Source organism: Rhinatrema bivittatum, chromosome 3, assembly GCF_901001135.1.
Source record: "Rhinatrema bivittatum chromosome 3, aRhiBiv1.1, whole genome shotgun sequence".
NCBI lineage: Eukaryota > Metazoa > Chordata > Amphibia > Gymnophiona > Rhinatrematidae > Rhinatrema > Rhinatrema bivittatum.
This window is the reverse complement of record NC_042617.1, coordinates 265878483-265903172: the sequence shown is the minus strand read 5'-3', so window position 1 is coordinate 265903172 and position 24690 is coordinate 265878483. Positions and strand designations below refer to the sequence as shown.

The window sequence follows — 24690 nt, the reverse complement described above, 5'->3', positions numbered from 1 at the left end:
AAGACTAATATGCAAGGACTTGGAGAGGGACCTTGGGGTGATAGCATCTGCTAATCTGAAGGCAGCGAGGCGATAGCTAAAGCCAGAAGAATGCTGGGATGCATAGAGAGAGGAATAACCAGTAAGAAAAAAAAAAAAGGTAGTGATGCTCTTGTATTGGTCCTAGGTGAGGCCTCACCAGGAGTCTTGTGTTCAGTTCTGGAGCCCATATCTCAAAAAGGATGGAGGTAGTCCAAAGAAGGGTGACCAAATGGTGTGGGGTCTGTATTGGAAGACTTATGAGGAGAGGCTGGAAGACCTTGTGAGACTGGAAAATTGGGCATCAAATGGCAGATGAAATTTAATGTGGATAAGTGCAAGGTGATGCATATAGGGAAAAATAACCCATGCTATAGTTACACAATGTTAGGCTCCATATTAGGTGCTACCACCCAAGAAAGAGATCTAGACATCATAGTGGATAACACATTGAAATCGTCGGTTCAGTGTGCTGCGGCAGACAAAAAAGCAAATGATGTTGGGAATTATTAGAAAGGGAATGGTGAATAAAACGGAAAATGTCATAATGCCTCTGTATCGCTCCATGGTGAGACCGCACCTTGAATACTGTGTACAATTCTGGTCGCCGCATCTCAAAAAAGATATAGTTGCAATGGAGAAGGTACAGAGAAGGGTGACCAAAATGATAAGGGAAATGAACAGCTCCCCTATGAGGAAGGACTAAAAAGGTTAGGACTTTTCAGCTTGGAGAAGAGACGGCTGAGGGGGGATATGATAGAGGTGTTTAAAATCATGATAGGTCTAGAACAGGTAGATGCGAATAGGTTATTTACTCTTTCGGATAATAGAAAGACTAGGGGGCACTCCATGAAATTAGCATGTGGCACATTTAAAACTAATCGGAGAAAGTTCTTTTTCACTCAACGCACAATTAAACTCTGGAATTTGTTGCCAGAGGATGTGGTTAGTGCAGTTAGTATAGCTGTGTTTAAAAAAGGATTGGATAAGTTCTTGGAGGACAAGTCCATTACCTGCTATTAATTAAGTTGACTTAGAAAATAGCCACTGCTATTACTAGCAACAGTAACATGGAATAGACTTAGTTTTTGGGTACTTGCCATGTTCTTATGTCCTGGATTGGCCACTGATGGAAACAGAATGCTGGGCTTGATGGACCCTTGGTCTGACCCAGTATGGCATGTTCTTATGATATTATACAGACCTTCAGATGCCTGAAAGGATTTAATGATGCACAAACTTTGAAACTTTTCCTTTGGAAAGGAAACAGTAGAACTAGGAGCCACAAAATGATAATCCAGTGGGGAAGACTCATAACCAACATAAGGAAATATTTTTTCATGGAGAAGGTGGTGGATGCCTGGAATGCCCTTCCAGAATAGATGGTGAGGACAAAAACTGCAAACAAATTCAAAAGGGCATGGGATAAACACTGTGGATCCATAAAGGCTTGAGGATGATCATGAAAAAAAGGGGGCATGGGGGTAACCTGCACAGAGTGGTAGCTAATTCCTTTAACAGAAGGCATGGGGGATTACTACTCTTAGGGGTAGATTTTAAAAGAAGCGCGATCAGCCTACTTTTGCTTGCGCATCAGACTCAAGCAAAAGTACGCTGGATTTTAGTAGATACGCGCGGAGCCGCGCGTATCCACTAAAATCCTGGATCGGCGCGCGCAAGGCTATCGATTTTGTATAGCCTGCGCGCGCCGAGCCGCACTGCCTCCCCCCGTTCCCTCCAAGGCCGCTCCGAAATCGGAGCGGCCTCGGAGGGAACTTTCCTTTGCCCTCCCCTCACCTTACCCTCCCTTCCTCTACCTAACCCACCCACCCGGCCCTGTCTACACCCCCCCCTTACCTTTGTCGGGGGATTTACGCCTCCCGGAGGGAGACGTAAATCCCCGCGCGCCAGCGGGCCTGCTGCGCGCTGGGCCGCGACCTGGGGGCGGGTACGGAGGGCGCGGCCACGCCCCCGGGCCGTAGTCACGCCCCCGTACCCGCCCCCAAAACGCTGCCGACACGCCCCCGGAACGCCGCGACGACCGGGGCCCGCCCCCTGACACGCCCCCGACACGCCCCCCCCTCCGAGAACCCCGGGACTTACGCGAGTCCCGGGGCTCTGCGCGCGCCGGGAGGCCTATGTAAAATAGGCTTCCCGGCGCGCAGGGCCCTGCTCGCGTAAATCCGCCCGGTTTTGGGCGGATTTACGCGAGCAGGGCTCTGAAAATCCGCCCCATAACCTATTAGCCTTGATGATTTTGACACAACTGCAATATCACTGTCCACTTTGACAGTGGGGCAAGTAAAAAAGGGTATTGGATTCTGAAGACAGCCAATGCTGAGCCCCTACTTTTATGGTCTGGGGTTCTGATACGCTGATATTGGGGATAAAGCTTCCATGGCCAAGACCAAAAACAAAGAACATTCAAGCAGCCTTGTCTGAATTATCAGGAAGGCTGTTCACCATGTAAAAATGTTGCAGTAATTTTGTTATGGGTTTGACAGTTGCTTGGTTTTGCTTGTAAGTATTATTATCCTTAACGTAAGGCATGAGGTAACTTGCACGGAGGGGCAGTTACTACCCTCAACAGACACATGGGGGTGACCTGCATGGAGCAGCAGTTGCTGCCATGGGAAGCTTGCTAGGCAGACTGGACGGACCATTTGGTCTTTTTCTGCCGACAATACTGTTACTAAACAGGCTTCCTGCTTCAGTACTTGTTCTTCCTCCCCTCTTTAGGCCTCAGTTAGTCATCAGTCAAAGTCCATCTCTGTTTTATTGCTACTTACTACCCTCAAGTGGATGGAAAGCCGATCTCCATCTTCCATCTGGTATTGAAGTTCATGAAAGGTTTGCGGCATGTGAGACCTCCATTTGCAAGGCCACTGGTGCCATGGGATCTATGTCATCTTAGCACAACTGATGAAGCCTCCCGTTGAGCCTTTGGAGACTGCGTCTTTAAATTCCTTACTGGAAAGTGGTATTCTAGTTGCCATCACTTCGGGTCGAAGAGTCTGTGAACTACAAGCATTGGTTCATTATTCTCAGTATGTACAGTTTTTCTACAACAGGATGGTGCTCTGCTCTCATCTTAAGTTTCTGCCAAAAGGGTTTCTGCATTTCATTTGAATTAAGCCACTGTTTTGTTCGTTTTCCAAGACCTCATGCACATAAAGGGAGAAAGCCCCTCCATTCACTGGACTGCAAAAGGGCCTCAGCTTCTTATCTGAAGAGAACCACATTATCAAGTTTCTCAGTTTTTCATCATCTATGATCCTAGGAGTAGCCGTTGCTATTTTCTGACTGGCTTCCAGATCACAGATTCTTTTAAGGCTTATCAAGTAAGGATTCTTTTAAGGCTTATCAAGTAAGAGCGAAGGCTACCTTAGTGGTTCACCTAAGAGCTGTCCCAATCGAGGACATTCACAAAGATGCAACTTGGTTGTCAATTCACACCTTCACATCCCACTACTGTCTGGACAATCTGTTGAGAAGCGACAGTAACTGTGGGCAGTTTTGTGCAGCCTGTTTACTCAGTAATCTACTCTCCTCTGGGGGGCAGGCAGAGGGGAGTGGGGACTGGGTTGCTTTTTCGTTAAGTGATCTACGATGCAACCCTCAGCTTGGGACTCCTCATGTGTTATAGCTATTTCAGCCCTGCTTGTCACTGGAGAAAACAAGTTTGCTTACATAAAAGGGGTTCTCTGTAGACAGCAGGATGAATTACCCATGCTTAATATTTGCCTGCCTCCCTAGCTAAAGCTAAGCTCTACAATGACATGAGGGACTCGTAAGGCAGTGCACATGCAGATACTCCTGTGTATGCTCAGTCGTAAAATTTAACTGTGCTAGAGAAATGGATCCCTTTGGCACTGTTGGAGGATGTCATCCATGTGTCATGGCTAATTCATCTTTCTTTCTATGGAGAAGCGTGTGTACAAAAAGCAAACTTGCTTTTCACTAGTGAAAAAGCATGCTGTACCGTGAATGACCTCAAGAGGGTGCTGTTTCTGGAAATCTGTATGAGTTCAGATTTGTATTCTGAACATAATGAAGAATTCCAGGAGCCCAGTATAGAACTCAAGTATGGTCCCTGGAAAGTTGTGGTCCAGACTTCACTACATCGTGCTGGGTGAGTTTGCTGAGAATATTAGCTTCTTGCTTTTCAGGGCAGGACTGAGAAGGTAGAAGACTAACAGATACTTATCTGAAAGCACTGCCCACCCCCATTAGTCCTTCCTAAAGAGACCAGGCTCCCCTGTTGGGACATCCCTGCTGGACATAGGGCGTGCAGTTCTCCTGACCTGGAGCTTCTTTGGTGTAGAAACAGAGCTCTTTCTCCCTTTCTGTTAGATTTTTCCTCACCTCCCTGGCAGGCAGGTGGACGGAAGAGCCTGCAGGCAGGTGGCTGCTGGGTTCTTGAAACATCCTCCCCTTTCCCCACCGATCAATTGTCATCTCAGACCTGAACAGGGAGAGCTTTTGTAAGTTGGCTCATCCAATATTCAGGCAAGGCAATTGCTCCCTTCCCCTTTAGGTTCTCTCCAGAGGACTTCATAGCGTGGTACAGAACCCCTCCCATTTCTGTTGTTGGTGAGAGAGGTAGATGCAGGGAAGTGAGGTCTCTTGCAGAATCCGTGTCTATCTCCCAGTCATGTTCTCCAACTAGTAAACCATGCCAGCTGTACCTCCCTTTCTTTAATATTATATAGCGCTCAAAGTTTCCATTCATTGAACTGTGCATGTTTCTCAGTTCACATCCCCATGACCTGAACAGCCCTTAAACGTCCAGAAATTAAATTGCTAACTTCTCCTGGTAAATATTTTCTGTTCAAGCCAACCCGTAAGGGCAGTAATAGTAGAATTAAGTGTTCTTGGCAAGCAGGAGATAATTGGAAGACAAAAAAAAAAACCTGGCAGCATCACATTATTTGCTGTCAAAGCAGGTTGTAATTATTAGATGTAGTTATAAAAAATATTCTAATTTGAATGCTAGCTTCAAACATAATTTTAATATATTTCCAGCTGGTTTCCCATATAGAAGACAGAGGATTAGAAACTGAAGGCATTCTTCGGGTACCAGGTGTTGCCACAAGAATAAAGGTAACCTTTTACTGAATTTCCAAAATGATCCTCAGAATTAACCATTTCCGGTTCTATGCCATCACAATTCTTTTCATGATACTCTCCAGAACTTTAGTATATAAAGCTGGGTAGTGACTTACTCAGCCGAAGCTAATGCATTTTCTCCAGCAAAGGAAAAATGGACTTCTCTGTGGCCAACTGATTTTGAAAATGTGCAGGTTACTCTGGGGGGTGCATATTCAGTATGTGGCGAGCAGACAAGTTATCCAGCTTATAGGGTCATTTATCAATTCACGTTATGGTTTTTTCGCATGCCTCCTATAGAAGCATAAATAGCTAACTACTAAAAGGCCTTGTAGATAGGCAGTCTCTCGCTCTCCCCCCAGTGGTGAAATGAGCAATTATGTAGGTATTACCACAAAGTGCAAAAAGTCAACGCACTTTGCGGTAATACCTATACAAAGCGCCAAGATAACACACATTGCGATAAATAGGCTATTACCATAAAACACGCCCCTTTCCTATTGCATGTGATATTTTGATAAATCTAGACCTTAGTTGGATAAACATCCTGCTGAATATAGTTGCCTAAAGTTATCTGGCTACATTTATTTTGACTTTTTTATATACTGACATTCCTGTAAAAAACTACAAATCACACTGGTTTGATGTAACTGGAAAGCTTAAAAACCTGGCTATCCTCTAGATTCATCAAAATGCTATAAATATTAAGGATGGGCATTCATCCTGGTTCGGGGACCCCGAAACCCAAACTAATTTTTCCCAAAATTTCAGGAAAAATACTTTTTAGGGTTAGTGCGCACTAACCCGAAATTCAGGTCGTCCCCCCCCCCCCCCCCCCCCCGAATTTCAAAGGCTGAACCACGGGAAATACGATATTTCCCGCGGCAGGCCGAAAACAAAGCCCAAACCAAAAGGTTCGGGTTTTGCACATCCCGAATAAATATAGCAGAAATAGCTCCCACGATAAAAAAAAAAAAAAAAAGGGGGGGCATGTTTAGAATAATTTCCATTTTCCTGCATCGCATAGGAAACTTCTGCAACACACGATACATTTATTGCACCTATGCTATTTTCACATGCTGATTAATCTGCGTTACCGACCGAAAAGGTTTTTATCGCACAGGCTGGTTCGGTGGGGAGGGGGAGAGAGAGAGTGTGTGTGTGTGCGCATCCTGCTAGGTAGAGAGTACATTGTATAAATCAACTCCTCTTTTACCTTTCATCGCTCGAAATGACAGAAAATATTCAGTGATATCAACTTTGTTGTTTGTACCTCTGACTGTATATATAAAAGTGCCCCCTCTTACAGTGGTATAAATAGTAAATTTATGTATTGACCTCTTCAGAGGTGGTCTGTTGTGTGTCTCTCTCTCTCTCTCTCTCTCTCTCTCTCTCTCAAAACCGGCGATAAAAACCTTTTTGGTTGGTTACGCGGGCATAACATTCAGAAAAAAGGATTTAGCTATTTCCCGTGTTGCAGTGCATTTTACGTTAGGAGCCGCTCATTACCATTAACTCCGCCCAAACGCCTCCCACTTGCATAACTAATGTGACATTTGCATATTAGCATGCATTGCGCTATCTAACACAAAATGATAAATGACCCAGTGTGTCTGAAGATAACTGCTTATGTTTTAAAGTTATCTGGCTGTATGTGGATGGATAACTGGCTGTATTTAAAAAAAAAACAAAAAAAAAACCATAGCCAGTTAAGAGGTACTGTATTAAAAAAAATATATAATAATAAAAAGTGCGCTGCAAGCCTGTGGCCAGATAACTACTACCCCTTCCCTCCAATATTTCATAACTGGGCCAGCTGAGATGATCTCCCCCATCCCCACCAAACCCCTCTAAAGGATTACAAATAAGCTATAGGGTCCGCAGATCGGCCCTCCCCACTCCTCACCTGTTTTGTTTTGGTTTTTTTGTTTTTTTAACTTCTTGATAAGGCTCCCTCCTACTCCCCCTTCTTCACCCTCTACTGCTTAGGCACCGTTCCCCCCCCTCCCCCATTGGACCCCTCTGACAGTAATGCTGCCAGCTTACGTTTCCTGCATGGCTGCTGTCAGAGCTTCGCCGGAAGTACCAGGAGCAGGTAAGAGAATAGCTCTTTGCGGACTGGGGTTTTCAAGATTTGGGGGAGGGGGGATCCAGTGCCTGAGGTTGCATTTAGGTGGAGAGGGGGCAAGAAGGAGCTAAGAAATTAAGCAGGGAAGGAGGTGGGGGGCTGACCTGCAGACACCACAACTTTGTAAAACCCTTTTGAAAGGGTTTGGGGGTTAGTGGGAAATGCTCAGACTGATAAGGCCGGTTATAAAATGTTGGAGGGAGGCTGGGCATCTGGCCACAGGCCCTCAGTGCACTTTTTATTTCTATACAGTGCCGCTTAAGCAGCTATATTCTTTTGTATATAGCTGGTTAAGTCTTACGTTTACCAGGCACATAAGGCTGGTTAACTTAAGACTGAGGCAGGCTTAAAGCCATCTCGCTAACTTAGCCAGATACAAATGAAATTCTCCTAAATTAATCAGCCCCTGGATTTTAGCCAGATAAACCGATGGGATGTCACGACTGTCGGTATATAAAAAACTGTTAAATAAATAAGATAAGTGGCCCAATATTCAAAAACATGATATTTAGCCTGATAACCTGAGCTATTAAATATACCCAGATAGGTTCTAGTTAGCCGGATAAGTTATATCCAGCTAAATTTAGACTTGCTATTGAGGAGGACCAACTTAATGGATTAACTTAACTAGATAAGTCTGAATATTGGTACTTAGTTAAGGTTACCAGATAAGTCTCTCCACCCATTGCCTATCCCCAAGATATACGGCTGTATGCTTAGAAGAAAAATAATTATCTGGTTAAGTTGCGTCCGCTGAACGTAGCCAGATATTCAGCAGCTACCACTTAGCTGGATAAGTCCTTATCTATTCGACTAGGTAGTGTTGAATATCAGCCTCCCCATGTTTTTACAGCTGATTTCTTCCCTTATAGTATAGCAGTTATTATTTTGCATCTTCCAAAATAGAAAATAATCTTAACAGCTTCTTTTCATTCAAGTCCAGGGCTGCAATACTCTGTTCACTCCCTGGCAATGCTTCAATATTCCGTTCACACTCTGGCAAAGCTACAAGTCACATGAGAACTAGCCAGTTTTATATATTTTGAGAGCATTTTACCTGTTAGTTAACTTTCAGCTTGTTTAATTCAAATGTTCCATTAGTGTATTAAAGCAGCAATGTTAACAAACTACTCTTTAGGTAATACTGTTATTTAAAATGTGCCAATCTGTGAGAACTTTTATTGTTTGTTTTTATAAAAAATGATTTAAAATCAAAATTATATTAAAAAAAAAAAAAAAAAAAGTCCAGCCTGGGCCGTGCCACTTTTGTCAGTCTATTCCAGGTTTTCATGTTGCCAAACAGATTTTACCAGTAATTAATTCATTCGTCTGCTTACATACAGGCCGATACAATAAAGTGCGGCCGCGGTTACCCTGTTTTTAACCCGCTTTGTACGCACATTTTGGACGTGTATTTCTAACCCGCGATTCAGTATCTGGTTTTACGCGTCCTTACTGCTTACTGAAATCGATGCGTATCCCTTTCCTCCTGCCGCATGTATATGGTATGTTAATGTTTGGATTATCTATTCCCTCCGATACAGCAACGTGCGCCCAGATTATCTCCTTTTTAACCAGCTATTTTGCCACGTCTTTAACCTGCAAATTTACCGCCTACCCAGACCCTGGCGTTAGTGTGGTGTTCAGTCAGCTTCCCGCTGCCTTGAGCGCCGGCTGAAGCCCAGCAGCAGTTCTCTGAATCTGAATCCGTTCTGTCGCACTGCAGTTTATGCCACCGCTGGCTCCGGCCGAAGAGTCATCACTAACTACTGGTTGAGTTGCCCGCAGGAAAGAAAAAAAAGCACCACATGCCAGCAACAAAGAGGACTGCTAGAACTGAGCCGCCCAGTCCCAAACCAACCCAATCCACAGAAAAAAAAATGCTTCTCGCACAAGGGGGGGAAAAAGTAACCCAACCTAGCACCACTGCGCTTAACGTCAGAGTACTTCGGTTCCATAGGGAACAACGGACACCATTTCTGGGGGCTCCTCTGGCCTTCTCGTGGGTCTGGGCTCCTTGTCGCCACTGACTTCCAGTGGGCACGAGCTCCTGTATCAGGCCCTATCCCTACACACCCTACGCCGTGACCTCGGACATCCAGCCGGGCGCTCGGGTCGCGGCGTGCGTTCGTGCACCTTCCCGCTGCCTTGAGCGCCCAACTTGGATGTCCAGGCGGGCGCTCAAGGCAGGGTAAAATAGCACTGCATGCCTATCTAAATCCTTACAATTAACTGTCCTTCTCCCTTACTTTGGCACGGGGAAGCAGAAGTAACTTTCAGTCCTCCTGTAGCTCTTTACATTTCCTCAGGCACACACTAGTACTGATGATATAATAATCTCGTTCTTAAATTGGAGGCTGGATGCTCCAAGTTCCCTTTTTCAATCATGGAATCTGGCAGAGCCACTGAGGCACTCCCACCCTTGTCCAGCCACACCCGTCTTCTCCGTAGTTTTTTTGCCCCCAGAGAGCAGATCATTGCTCTGATAATATCACAAAAACAGTGACACCTTAAAAGTTTTCAAGACCTTATTCCAGAGCTTATCAGCCTTCCCCATTCCATGGCACAGGTGTCAGCCAGTTCTAGTAAATCTTTAACATTTTTCAAAGAACGCACGCCGCGACCTGAGCGCCTGGCTGGACGTCAGAGGTCATGGCGTGTGTTCATGCGCCTTCCCGCTGCCTTGAGTGCCCACCTGGATGTCCAAGTTGGGCGCTCGAGGCAGCGGGAAGGCGCATGAACGCACGCCGTGACATCGGAAGTCCAGCCGGGCACTCAGGTTGCGGCGTGCATTCATGCACCTTCCCGCTGCCTTGAGCGCCCGCCTGGACTTCCAAGTTGGGCGCTCGAGGCAGCGGGAAGGCGCATGAATGCACGCCACGACCTGATCAGCTATGACAGCGGCAGCAAGCCCAGCAGCAACCGGTACAACGGCATCAGCATGGGCTTTGACCAGCGGCACGTCGGCCCTCGCTCCAGCTACTCGGACTCGCGCTACAGGGCTCCGGACGACCCTGAGGTTCACTGCGCAGCCCGCTGCAGGCCAGTCCATGCTCCAGCCTGTGCAGTCAGTCCCTGGAACTGGAGAAGGAGCTGGTACTGCACATGAAGAAAGAGTATTTTGGTGAGTAACTAGTGTGTGGTACTTGCTTCATGGGCCTTCCCCCTGCCTTGAGCGCCCAGGCTGGACGTCCAAGCTGTGACCTTGGACTTCTGGTTTGGACGTCCAGCCGGGCGCTCAAGGCAGTGGGGTCTGTAGAACCATCCACTTTCCTGGTGGAATGACATTTCAAATGACAGGTACCAGCACACCCAGGATACTGTATAGGCGCTGTATACCGCCCTATACAGTAAAATGGATTGCGCACGCCTACCGCTTCATGGACGCGCTTTGGACACCGATTGCATTTGTGTCTCATTTGAATACTGTATCGGGCGGTATGTGAACCAAATTGTGCGTGCGGCAAACGAGGGTGCGCCCGGCACTGCCGCACTCTTTCTTATGTGTCCTTACTGTATCGGCCTAATAGTAAGTTAGTAAATGATGGCAGGAAAAGACTCTATGGTCCATCCAGTCTGGCCAGCATGTTTGTTTTTTTTTCAGGGTAGTAACTGCCGCTCTAAGCAAGTTATCTCTTCCCCCCCCCCCCCCCCCCCCCCCCCCCCCCCCCCCCCCCCCCCCCCCCCCCCCCCCCCCGTCATTCCTTCTGTTAAGGGCAGTAACTACTGGACCATGCAGGCTACCCAGGTTAACACAGGCTCATTGTTTCTTCTGTGTTTAATTCCCTTCTCTTACCTGTCTCTCTTTCTACTCATAGTAGCATTTACTTATTTATTTTTAAGATTTATATGCCTCTTTATCCTTGGGTCAAAGCGGCTTACAGTATAAATGTACATAATAGCAAAGAATACAACAATAAAAACAGTACTTAGAACGAAGATAAAATAAAAATCGTTAACTGTCATACACAGAACAAAAGAGATCACTTTTCATGTATATAATTATTAATCTATAAAATAAAATTATTAATTAAAAGCTTCCTGGAATAGATGAGTTTTCACATTTTTTTGTAAAGGTCTTAATACTGCCCTCTTCGCGAATAGCAATAGATAGTTGGTTCCATCATATTGAGTCCAAGACCTGAAATTTTTTTTTCTCTGCATTCAGCCAGTCCCTCAAGACTTGCCAAAAGTCCCTGATGGTCCAGCGGGGTCCTGGAGCGATCTCCTGCACTCGGGCCATTGGCTGCCAGTAATCGAAATGGCGCAGATAGCCTTTGCCCCTCACTATGTCACAGGGGCCGACCAATGGCGCCGGTAGCCCTTGTGACATAGTAAGGGCAAAGGCTATCGGCGCCATTTTGAATACTGGCAGCAGACGGCCTGAGTGCAGGAGGTCGCTCCCGGACCCCCTGCTGGACCACCAGGGAGTTTTGGTAAGTCTTGGGGGGGGGTCAGGAGGGGGGGTTATAGTTAATTCAATTTTAGCTAGGAAACGAATAAGAATGAATGCATAATGTATCAGGGGCCACCCTTGCCGAATGCAATGCGTCAGCCCCCGACGAATACGAATACCGAATGCAACGTATGCTGTCCCTCTGCACATCCCTATTACTAGCATCAGTAGCATGGGATCTTCTTGGTGTTTGGGTACTTGCCAGGTTCTTATGGCCTGGATTGGCCACTGTTGGAAACAGGATGCTGGGCTTGATGGACCCTTGGTATGACCCAGTATGGCATGTTCTTATGTTCTGATCAGAGTAGGTCAACAGGATGTTTTAAAATCCCACTTTCTATTTCATACTCTGTTATAATCTCCTGCAATAAATTTTAAAGAGTTGTCTAGGGCCATAAATTGTTGAATCATAAACACTATTCACTCTGATGGTGTGTATCGACAGTTGAAGAAGTGAGCATGTGGACATCAGTAAGCATGCACTCCCCACCATCCACTGAGGTCAACATTGAGCTAAGTGCATAGAGCAGAGTGTATGCATGTAAATTCCGAGTTATGCAGTTATGCACATAAATTCTAAGTTACGTGCGTATGCATACATGCATAACTTGCAAGTTACATGTGTACTCTGATAGGAGACCAATGGACCATGGGACTGGGATATTGTGTATGTGTGCATTAGTGCACACAAGCACTCACCTGCTGCAGAGGAGCCTACTCTGGTAGCAGACACCAAGGCTTGTCTGTAGGACAACAGGAAACAAGAGAACGGTGGGATCATATGGAGTCACAGTGACAGGTGGCTGGGGAAAAGAAGGCCTTGGAGCCAGAAAGAAGCAGACAGATGGGAAGGAGAGGTAAATAGCATGATTGCTTGGATCAGGTTAGAGCAGGGAATGGGATGAAAGTGCTGGGTTTGGGTTGGGAGTAGGATGCTGCCAAATATCTGCAACTGGTGTGATGGGAGAGGAGCTACAGTGTACTGGGGAGGGGGTAAAGAGTGTTTTGGGGCTGGATTGGGGAGGAGAGTTGGAATGTGCTTGGATCAGGCTGTGGGAGGAGGAAGTGAATGGAGGTCTCCAAAGAATTTCATCAGATATCAGCTAGTAGTTATTTAAGGTGTGTAAATTCCTAATTACAGGTTTTTTCCTCTGTCCCATCAGCTAATATTTACACCCGATGACTTTGAATCTGCTCGGTATTCTTCTACCTGTATGAAAGCACAATTTTCTTCTTATCGTATTTTAGAGTCTTTGCCAAGAACTGGAAAACAAATTTTATGAAGGAACTTTCAACTGGGATAGTGTAAAGCAGCATGATGCAGCCAGTCTTCTAAAATTCTTCATCCGAGAACTGCCCCAGCCGTTGTTGACTGTGGAATACCTCAAAGCTTTTCAGTCCGTGCGCAGTAAGTCCTGTTCTTTACTTTTAAAGAGAGGGTGTTTTGTCTTACCTCAGGGGTGAAGGATGCCGTTTCTAAGATAACTGAGCCACGACATACAAATAAGCCTTCAGTAGTGGCTTGTAGTAGAAATTTAAACCAATTTCAATCCAGTTCATTACATAACTAAAGATATAACCATAACTTTGTAATTGTAAAAAGTGATATTTTGTGTTGAATTAAAGAAAAAAAAGAAGCAAAATCCTACTCCTGCTGCTTATTCCGATTGTTCTTTTACAAAAATATTGCTCACTTGCAAATCTCAAGTGAAAACCAAGATTATACCTCTTGAGTTTCCCCTAATAGTAACTTAACAAAGTCATGATTGTGTGCTTTCCGAATGTAAATTTATATATATATATATATATAGAGAGAGAGAGAGAGAGAGATTGATTTTTGTATTTTATTTTCCCATTTGTTTACAGATCTTCCAACTAAGAAGCATCAACTACAGGCTCTGAATCTCCTTATGCTCCTCTTACCTGATGCAAACAGAGACGCTCTAAAGGTTGAACGAGTTACTTAATTTTCATTAATGTATGTATTTGGAAACAAAAGCAGTGTGTTTAGAGTTTTTTAGACACATTTCTGTAACCCCATCCCGGGAGGCAGTCTGCACTCTGAGGCCATAAACTTATTTGTTATCTCTTCGGGGCTGGAGCCCTGGCTAGCTGAATCATCGTATCTGTTCTTCCCCAAGGTGTCCATGTGGAAAGCATCCTTTCAGGGCCCCTGAGTGCTCAGGGTGGTTTGTAGTTCTCTATAACCCTTGGGGAGCGGTACACACTGGTATGGATTCCACTCTGGGCTACAAGTGCCAAAACTCATTCCAGACTCGGAAGTAGTGTCCAGACATAAAGTTTACTGATAGGTAAGCAGTTGTGATACGGCACAAATGACTTGCTCCTTAGTATCACAGGAAAGTGACTTGGTAATGGTTCTTTCTCTCAATCTGTGCATGAGTCTTCCGTACAGGGACTTGGGCTCTCGCCACCATCCAGGGTGTGGAATAGTGAAGGCCCTAGATGGACAAGGTACTCTTGTGTTTTGGCAGGGATCTTGCTTCAACCCTGCTTAAAAATGGACAAAAATAGTCTTGGCACAGAGGGTTGAACGTCATCTTTCTTTCCCCAGGGATGAAAACACTGGGTAGAGATCCTCAATGATCCTAAATGTCTCTTTACTCTGTTAGTTGATTCTTTATTGATCTTTCTTTTGGGATCCCTGATGGAAGGAATCCAGGCTGGAAACAAGCAGCTCCGAAAGGTCCTGCTGATGAGTAGGAAGAAGAGGGGCAGCAAAAACTTTCTCCCAGATCTTTTAACAAAACCTCTTCCCCCAAATTAGAGCAAACACCGGGAAGTCCTGGCCTCGGGTCACTGTCTTCCTCTGTCCTCATAGAGGCATAGAGGGGCAGGTCTTCTCTAACCTACTCAGCACCAAAAACGGGGTTCCCCATTCCCTGAATCCAAGTGGTGTGCACTGAGTCTCTCCAGGCTTCCTACTAAGAAAAGTCTCAACCCGGGGTGCAATCTCTGTCCCACCAGAGAGTGGATGGGCAGAAAAAACACCTGAGGACTTGACCTTCACAAAATTTGTCAGGGTGATGGCGGAGGCCAACCCTTTCTAGCTTTTGACTGAAGAAGATGAAAGGCATAAAATGCTTGAGGTTCTTCAGTTTGTGAGCCTCCTAAGGAGATTGTGGCAATCTCTATACACTAGATCCTTATGGAGATGCTGCTGAGGATTTGAGAACAATCCTTCACAGTGCCTCCCATGAATAGGAAGGCAGATGGGTTTTACCTTGTCCAAAAGGCTTCTGGATTCAATAAGCGTCAGCTGCCCTACCAACCAATCAGTGGTGGTTGAATCTGCCCTAAAGAGGGCCAAGCGCTCTTGTACCCACTCCTCAGTGCTCCCTGGGAAAGGACCACAGAGCGTTGGACACTCTTGGGAGGAAGGTGTTCCAAGGTGCCTTGGTTATTGCCCATATCACTGCCTACTAGCTCTACATGAGCCAATACTCGGGCCATTTGGAAGCAGGTGCAGGAGGTGGCTGAGCAGCTGCCTTAACAGCAGCAAGACACCCTCATGTTGCTGGTGCACAAGGGTTTGGAGTGTGGAAAACATGAAGTCCGTGCTACCTATGATGTTTGTTTTTGAAACAGCATCAAGGGTCTGTGCAGCGTGAATCAGTGCCTGCAGCTTGGCATTGCTGCTGGCTTCAGATCTCAGACCAGAGGTACAGGAATAACCCGCTGACATGCCGTACATTGGAGAGAATCTCTTTGGAAATAGATTGAAGGATGCTGTGGCCCAACTCTGGGACTATCATGAAACCCTCCAGCAATTCTCCACCAGCACTCAGGACCCGTCCTCCTCATCTAAGAGGCTGTCGAGGCAGAGGCACAGGAAGTCTCTTTCTTTTGCCAGAGGAAGTACTATCCTCCGCCTCCTCAATCCCATACACACCATGAGAGCTTCTGCAGCCGTTCCAGGCAGCAGAGAGCTCCCAAGCCCCAGCCAGTTCCTCATACAGCTCCGGGGATGTGGTTTTGACTGGGCTGAAGAGTGTAAGCCAGTTGCCCTTACCTGGGATGATAGAGCCTCCGGTCGTGGGCAGGCTGTGGATCTTTGTGAACTGGTGGCCCAGTGTAACCTCAGACCATTGGGTTTTGTCCATCGTCTGCCCGGGGTACCAATTAAATCTATTGGGTGTCCCACCAAATTGCCCTCCGTGCCTGTTTTGGAGGCCAGTACCTGACAGAGCTCTCTTAACAGTCAGAGTGGTCAAGACCATACCACCAGGGCAAAGAGGGCGGGGATTCTACTCCAGGTATTTCCTAATTCCAAAGAAAACAGGAGGACTCCATCGAATGCTAGACCTGAGGGCCTTGAACAAGTTTCTAAGAAAAGAAAAGTTCGAGATGGTTTCCCTGGGCACCTTGATCCTCCTTTTGCAAGAAAGGGGACTGGTTATGCTCCCTCAACCTAAAGGACACATACATCCATATCGAGATCTTCCCCAGTCACAGGAAGTATCTCCGATTTGTGATGGGGGAACAGCACTTCCAATGCCAGGTGTTGCCATTCGGACTCACATCTGCCCCACGAGTCTTTAGGAAATGCCTAGCCATAGTGGCGGCACACCTCTGCAGACTGGGAGTGCATGTTTTCCTGAATCTAGACAATTGACTGGTCAAGAGCATATCTCAGGCAGGGGCCATCTGGTCCATGTGCTTGACAATCTGAGTGTTGGAGTCACTAGGGTTCGTTCTCAACTACCCAAAGTCCCATCTCATTCTGTCACTTCAACTGGACTGCATGGAGCCCTGCTAAACAGGGCCTTTCTCTGCCGAGCCATAGGGCCGTCACTCTAGTGACCATTGCGACAGAGGTTGGCACACCTACATATACGAAGAGCCCAATTTACCCTGAGGTCACAATGGTGCCAAGCCACTCAGAGCCTCCAGGATTGCATCCAAGTCACCCCATCTCTCCGGGACTGTTTGTGTTAGTGGCGGATACTGTTCAGTTTGGAATGGGGGATATCCTTCCAGAGTCTCCCTACTCAAATTGGGCTCAGCACCCAAGGACTGTGTTCTGCTCAGGAGCGTTCTTGTCAAATCAACTTCCTGGATCTTTGGGTGACCAGGTACATGCTATGGCCATTCAGAAATTGGCTGTCCAACAAAATTGTTCTGATCCAGACCAACAACCATATAGCCATGTAGTATGTCAACAAGCAGGAAGGCAAGGGATCATACCTCCTGTGTCAGGAAGCGGTCCAGATCTGGTCCTGATATCTGGCCAGAACAGAGAGCATGATGGTAGACAGGCTGAGTTGAGCCTTCAAACCCCACAAGTGGTCCCTGGACCAGTGGGTAGCGAATCATTTCTGGGGGAGCTCAGATGTAGATCTGTTTGCATACCCCTGTAACCGGAAGGTGCCTAGATTCCGCTCCCTGTCCAGGTCAGATGGTACACCAGCCTCTGATGCCCTTGCCTATCACTGGAGCAATGTATGTGTATCTTCCAAATCCCTTATTGGTGAAGACTGTCTTGAAGCTTCGCGAGGACAGAGGGACTATGATCCTCATAGCCCCTAATTGGCCGAGACAGGTCTGCGGGAGTTGTCCATCCGGAAATAGATCAGTCTGGGGACTTTCCCAGTTCTCATCACGTAAGATCAGGGCAGGCTACGGCTTCCCAACCTCCAGGCCCTGTCACTCACAGCCTGGATGTTGAGTGGTTGATCCTGCAGCCACTTGATCTTTCTGATGATGCATCTCGGGTCCTGGTGGCTTCCAGAAAGCCTTCCACTAGAAAGTGCTATGGACTGAAGTTGAGGAGTTTTTCCGTGTAGTGTGAGCAGAAGGCCCCTAGATCCATTCTCCTGCCCCACACAAAAACTGCTTGACTACCTTCTACACCTGTCGGAGGCTGGCTTAAAAACCAATTCTGTCAGGGTTCTTCTTCTTAGTGCAATTGATGCATACCACCATGGTACGTTTCATGCGGGGCCTGCTTCAGTTGAAGCCTCCCCTAAGGCCCTCCCGCTGTGTCTTGAGACCTCAGTGTGGTATTGGCTCAGTTGATGAAAGCTCCTTTTGAGCCACTGTGCATCTGTGACCTGACCTGGAAGGTCATATTTTTGGTGGTGGTCACATCAGTGCACAGGGTCAGCGAGCTCCAGGCCTCAGTGACTTATTCACCTTATACTCAGTACTATCATGATAGAGTGGTCTTGGCGTACGCACCCTAAGTTCCTGCCTAAGGTGGTGACGGGTTTCCATCTTAACAAGTCAATCATTCTGCCAATTTTCTTTCCCAGGCATCATTCGCACCAAGAAATAAAAATAAAAAAAGGCGAACAAGCACTGCAAACAGTTTGGACTGCAAGCAAGCCTTAGCCTTCTACCTGGAGCAGATAGAAGCCCAATGACAGTCCGCCCAACTTTTTGTTTCTTTTGATAGGAATAGGTTGGACATTGCTGTTGCCAGACACTATCAAATTGGCTAGCAGATTGCATCTCCTTCTATTAAGCTCAGGCGGGGCTGCATCTTGGGGTTCATGTCAAGGATCATTCTGTCAGAGCCATGAAAGAGTCAATGGCTCACTTGCGGGCAATTCCCATAGAGATCTGCAAAGTGGTTAGCCAGATAACATGTGGACATGATGTGGGCAGATTGGGGAGGAGCTACTTATCCAGTTAACTTAGCAATGCTGATATTTGGACTTACCCGGTTAAATTAATTGAATAAATTTACATTTGCTTTATAGCAGGTCAAAAGTTAGCTAGATATAACTTATGCTACCATCTAGAACTTTCTGGATATATTCACCGACGGTGCGGAGGCAAGCTGCTTGACCAGGCTCCTGCTCACCCTCTCTCCCAGGGAGACTGCACTGCCATCACCAGCAAGCAGGAGGGGAGGCTACATCATCCAGGGCCATGGAGACTAGTTCCTTTGAGTTTGGAGAGGATGAGCTCTCCCCCCAAGGTATGGTCCTCGATCTCTTCACTGTTTGACCTCCATTCAATGCCAACTGATCAGTGAAATGACATGGAACACCTGCCGGTAGAACTCGGGCAAGTCCCAGGCTCAGCAGCCTAAACGGATCAGTCACTTCTGGGCAGCATCGGATTAAAAGGTACAAAAACAGATAGAGCAAGAAGAGAACACAGAAATTAAAACTGCAGGTACAGTTTTTTTTTGTTTTTTTTTTTTTTGTTTTGGTTGTGTTTTAAGGAAGAAATAGACCTCTGCCAGACTGCACAGTGACTAAGGCCCGTCATGCGGCTGGCAAACAGAGGCAAAAAGAGAAAGAAAAGAAAACTAACCTTAGGTAAAGGAAAAAAACCAAACTAAAGCTCTAGAAAAAAAATCACTTAAAAAACCTATAGAGAAAGAGAGCAAGATGTAATACCATGAGCACACAACTCCCATGACCACACAGGTCCTGCAGAAAAAAAAGAGACTGAGGGGCTATGCCTAGTGGGCACAGTATGAGCTACAGCTGCAACATGCTCAGTAGGGCATGTTGAAAGCTGTAGATTCTTTGAGATCAAAGTTCCGTGCCTGGCTCCATCTGATGATGTCACCCATTTGTGAGGACTAGCATCCTGCTGTCCTAGGAGAACACCTGTTACTGGTAAGCAACTCTGCTTTCTTCGGCTATTGCTTCTGCTGCTGCAGAGAGATCTATAGCACTGTAGCCTGAAGAGAGACAGGGAGGAGGGGAGGGGGCTGCTGAATATCAGGGGTGAAAAGGGAAGACATAGAAGGGACTGCTGCAGTGCAGGAGATTGGGGAGAGGAGAGAGGGGGAGACTCCTGTTGCTGGGCAGGGGTGGGTGAGAGTGAAAAGGGGATACAAGACAAATAGTAGAGGGTGGATGGGAGAGAAGAAGACGATGCAGGGCAAGTGGTAGTAGGATGCAGGGCAAGAAGTGGGAGAGGAAGAGGGGGGATGCAGGGCAAGGAATGGGGAGTAAGGAGAATGCAGGCACAATGGTAATGGGGGGGATAGGGGGATACAGGGGAAGGAAGGGGAGGGGAAAAGAAAGAGATTGCTGGGCATGGAGTAGGGAAGAGAAAGAGGAGGATACTGGATAGGATGGAAAGAGAGAGGGGTGCTTTGCTGGAGCTGTCACCACCATAAAGATAGCTGTGCCGTTGCTGCTAAAGGGGAAAGTGCTGTCAGACACTGGTAAATGAAGTTTGGGGGGGGGGAGGGATGGTGATGGGGGAGTGTAATTATACATCTGCCCTGGGCACAGAAAAGCTAGTTCTGGCACTGCATCGATGCTCCCTGACAAACTTGAAAGTTGAACAGTTTTGTAAAGAAGAATGGTCTAATTAACAAATCTAGGTATGCACAGTCGGTGGTGTCTATGCCAATAGACTCAGAGCTGTAAGTGCTGCTGAAGGAGCTTCCACCAAATTTTGGCTTGGAGGGTTAGAGACGTTCTACAGCCACTGTATAATTTCTCCCGGTACCTGCCTTTATCTTCATAAGTGCATGCACAGAAATGGAAACGAGAAGCCTTTTCATAATCTGCGGCAACAATCTATATTCTGTTGTCTTGTTTTCCTTTCACCTAAAATGCTGCTCTTATTTAGTCCTGCTTGAATTCCTTCAGAGGGTGATAGATCTCGAGAGAAGAATAAAATGACTCTACGGAATGTCGCCATGGTGATGGCCCCAACCTCTTCTCCTTCCATGGATTTCGCTCCAAGACTGTGGAGCAAAGCGAGGTTGCAATGGCCACTGGGACAGCCAATGTCATGCTGCTTATGATTAAATATCAAAATCTCCTTTGGACAGTAAGTAACTTTAACATTTTCAGTGATACTTTAAAGAAATATGTTCTGATAGTTTTGGATGATAGCACCACGGGAGATAGGGGCTGAAGCTTAGAGGTAATAGTACATGTCTATTTTAATAAATTAAGTTAATATTCAAAGAGCCGGCGAGCGGATAGGTTATCCAGACAAACGTACCCAGATAACTTTACTCTGATAGTCAGTGGAACACAGCTAGTTGAGTTTTGCTGAATATACCTTTATAATTTTAGGGCTGCTCTCCAGCATGACCATACTTATCCCGGATAACTGAATTGGATGACGCTGAATATTAGCATTATCTTTGCTAAATTAGTGTCCCTTCAGAATGCCTCTTATTTATCCAGGAAAGTTTTTATCTGTCCAAATACTTACGTGTATAAATTATCAGCAGTTAGTGCTGCAGGAAATTCAAATCCCACGTTTTCTCCAGTTAAGACCCGATCTTTGGCTGATAACCTTTTGAATATGGAACTCTTTGCAACTTCAAAATTTTAAAGCAATAATACTAGCAGAACCAGATTTCAGAGAATTGTTTGCAATTTGAAAAAACAAACCATGAATATCCTTCTATTTTATTCTGCTGAAATAGTGTTTACTGTTGTTGAAGTTCTCCACTTAAGCTACTACCACCATTATGAATCTAAATAAATTTGGATGCTGCTGTAATTTCTTTTTCAGAAACCATGCAGGCCTCATTCTGACACACAAAAGGGCCTTATGTACTAAGTATTTTTCTCATAGATTTAAATTGGAAGATGATCTTTAGTATTAAGGCCCACCAAAGGCATGAATATAGTACAAACAAAAACACTGGACTTGAGAGGGAAAGATGGTTTAAAAATGTAGGGTTATGATTACAGTAGAAGATCCCCTCCCTCAACTGAAAAAGGGTAAAAAATAGAAGATATAAATATGATCATGAGTATGCTGAGCACTCTTCAATTCTAGTTCTGCCAGCACAGAGTGGTGCAGTAATTTGACCACCCCAAATCCTGGGGCAGCCTGCACTCTATATTTCAAGTCTAGCTTCTGGACCCACTGGAAGGCCTGATGTAGGGCATCTCTCACATCCTAATCTGAAAGTCCTGGAGAAGTTTGTAAACCAGGATATCCACAGAATATACTGGGTTTGAAGACACTGAAAAAAGCCCGAAGACATCTGTTCTCAGTTCCTTTGCTTTCTTGACACCGATAGGCAGAATTTTTGCCAGCTTATCCAACAACCTGGAGTAGCAGCGATCCTCTGGAGGGGAAGTATACTATGGCAAGTCTGTAAGTGGATCAGATGGAATCCCCTTGAAGCTCTCCTTGTCCCTTTACCATGGGGGGAATATTAAGCTATTACCTGATGATGACAAATGCAACCAAAGCAGAGAACTCTGTCGATCCAGAGAGGAGGAAACATCCAGGAGAAACTTAAAGCAAACAGATCTCACTTTTTTATCCAATGGTCCACAAAGGGATTTTTCCTAGAGGAGGAGAATCCACACCTCATGGTGAGGACTTACTTCCAATGCAGGATGCTCTTGAGGTGAAGTATGCCCCAGCACGGAACTTGGACCATCACCCAAATGTGAGAAGATTTTCCTCCATCTTGGACAGGTTCTCTCTCTTCTGACTTCAGATTTTAAGGAGGCAAAGACATTTTTCACTAGCTCTGATAAATGGGCACCCACTGGTTGAAAAGCCCTCTGAGCCAAAGTTGGAGGAGAGAGAGATGCTCTTCAGAAATCCAGGTTGACTTATCCTCTGGCGGCCCTCAGCTGGATCACACTCTCTCTTTTATTTTGTTTTAACTTCGGCGCCACTCTGTTTCCCTCTTCAAACGTCCTCCATTTTTTTTTTTTGTGCTGCATTTGTGAAGGTCCTGGCCCAAGTCTTCAGGCAGGCTCATGGAGCTCTGCTGTATTCACTGCTGTGCTTCTGCGAGCCTGCTCCATGCTGCTGTGACTGTAGCTTTTCTGGGGACCGCAGAGTTCTGCAGTTTAGGCCTCTTCTCTTCTAGAAGGCTCGGGGAACCATTACTTCCACAATCCTGCCTGTGATTGAGCTAAGAGTGACGGTGAGACCTAGATTCTTCGTGGTAAAGATGAAACTCTGCGCAAGGGGGGTAAATCTGCGGAAATTCTGCAGTAGTGCAGAATTCTCCCAGGAGTAAAATAGACCAACAACAATCAGTGCTTACTATGAAACGGGAGTCCATCAAGGATCTGTTTTGTCATTTATTTTAACATTTATATGCAAGCACTTTATCAAATTTTAGATAATGTATATATATCTTCTACAAAATCTAGCAGATGATATTCAGCTGTTTATTCTAGTGGAAGGCTGAACTGTTACCCACCTAACATTTACTATCTCCACTGTCAGGTCGATACTGTAAGACCGCGGGAGAGGCGGACACGAACGCCCGCTCTCCCGGCGCGCGCACCGGCCCTTCGCCGGTGGCGGGCGATTCAGTATTTAAATGAGGTGACGCGGGAAAAACGGGGAAAAGGAGGCGCTAGGGACACTAGCGCGTCCCTAGCGCCTCCTTTTTGTCAGGAAGCGGCGGCTTGTCAGCGGGTTTGACAGCCGACTGCTCAATTTTGCCGGCGTCGGTTCTCTCTGAGCCCGCTGACAGCCACGGGCTCGGAAACGGACGCCGTCAAAATTGAGCGTCCGGTTTCGGCCCGACAGCCACGGGCCGAATTCAAATTTTTTATTTTTATTTTTTTCTACTTTTTTTACCTTTGGGGACCTCCGACTTAATATCGCTATGATATTAAGTCGGAGGGTGCACAGAAAAGCAGTTTTTACTGCTTTTCTGTGCACTTTCCTGGCGCCGGAAGAAATTAGCGCCGACCCAAAGGTCGGCGCTAATTTCTTAGAATAAAATGTGCGGCTTGGCTGCACATTTTACTTACTGTATCCCGCGCGCATACCTAATAGGGCCATCAACATGCATTTGCATGTTGAGGGCGCTGTTAGGTGCCGCGGGTGGCCGCGTGTTTTCCTCCCCTTACTGAATAAGGGGTAAGGGAAAACACGCGTCCAGAGCAGGCTGACAGTGCGCTCCGACGGAGCACACTTTACTGTATCGACCTGTGTATGGGGGAGTCTAAAACATGGATGGGTGAAAATCACTTGATGCTAAATCTGGGAAAAACAGAGATCATGTAAATTTATTGTAACCCTGCTCCGGATTCTTGTTTGGGCCTTACAGTAGAAGGCATGTTTTTGCCGTATGTCAGATTCTGTCATAGATTTAGGATTCCAATTAGACTCAGCCGTTACCTATACAACTCAAATTAAAGCTATTCTGAAATCTGATTTTTATAAGCTGAGCTTGTTGAGGCATTTAAATTTTATTATGCCAAGGGAAGAATGAACAGAAGCACAACTGTGTGAGAGAGATTGGGAGCCTGCTTATGTGTGTGTCTGTGAGAGAGAGAGATTGGGAGCCTGCATATATGTGTGTGTGTGTGTGTGTAGGAGCTTATGTGTTACATTTAGGCTCTCACAGGCGCACACAAACACACACACACATAATGCGTGAGAGCACAGGCATGTATTTGAGAGAGAGAACATGGGAGAGAATGAATGTGTTATTTGTGTGTGTGTGTGTGAGAGAAGATAGTTTGTGCAGCCTTACCTACCCCAATCCACGACAGACTCAGGGTGACTGGAAATCAAGAGAGCCTAGGTATGGCGAACAAGAGATTGTTTTAATCTTTATTAGTTTTAATTATTGGGTGTAATTTGATGTTTTACAGTTTTGAAATATTTTTGGGGTTTTTTGGGGGAAAATATTAGAACATTTTTAATTGGATTTTTTATTCATCAGGGGCCTGATTTTAAAAAGCATTTACTCGAGTAAAAACCAGGTTTACTGGAGTAAATTCACTTTACTTGAGTAAGTGGGTTTTTGAAAATTGCTACAATATATGCCATTGACTTGTCTATAAGATTTACTCACATAAGTGCACTTTACTTGAGTAAATGGCTTTTGAAAATTGCTACAATAGTAGCTACATTTACGCATGTAACTCCTTTTGAAAATTACCCCCTAGATGTTTTGAAATATTTTATTGCTATTTGGGAAATATTAGAACAAATTTATATGTTTTTAAAAAGTTTTTTAAATGAAAGTACTGGATTGTATTGAAATGCAGGATGATTTGTGTGCGTGTGGGAGCCTATGTGT

At 45.8% G+C, this 24690-nt stretch overlaps 1 protein-coding gene across 1 annotated transcript in view; it reads left to right on the top strand.

Annotated features, from left to right (window-relative positions):
- Window positions 1-24690, top strand: part of ARHGAP18 (Rho GTPase activating protein 18) — a 276486-nt gene that overhangs the window by 176178 nt on the left and 75618 nt on the right. The window contains 8 exon segments of the mRNA XM_029596814.1: window positions 5044-5121; window positions 12960-13119; window positions 13578-13660; window positions 14128-14186; window positions 15321-15394; window positions 20280-20309; window positions 20312-20356; window positions 20359-20483. Of these exon segments, the coding sequence (XP_029452674.1) occupies window positions 5044-5121; window positions 12960-13119; window positions 13578-13660; window positions 14128-14186; window positions 15321-15394; window positions 20280-20309; window positions 20312-20356; window positions 20359-20483 (654 nt within the window).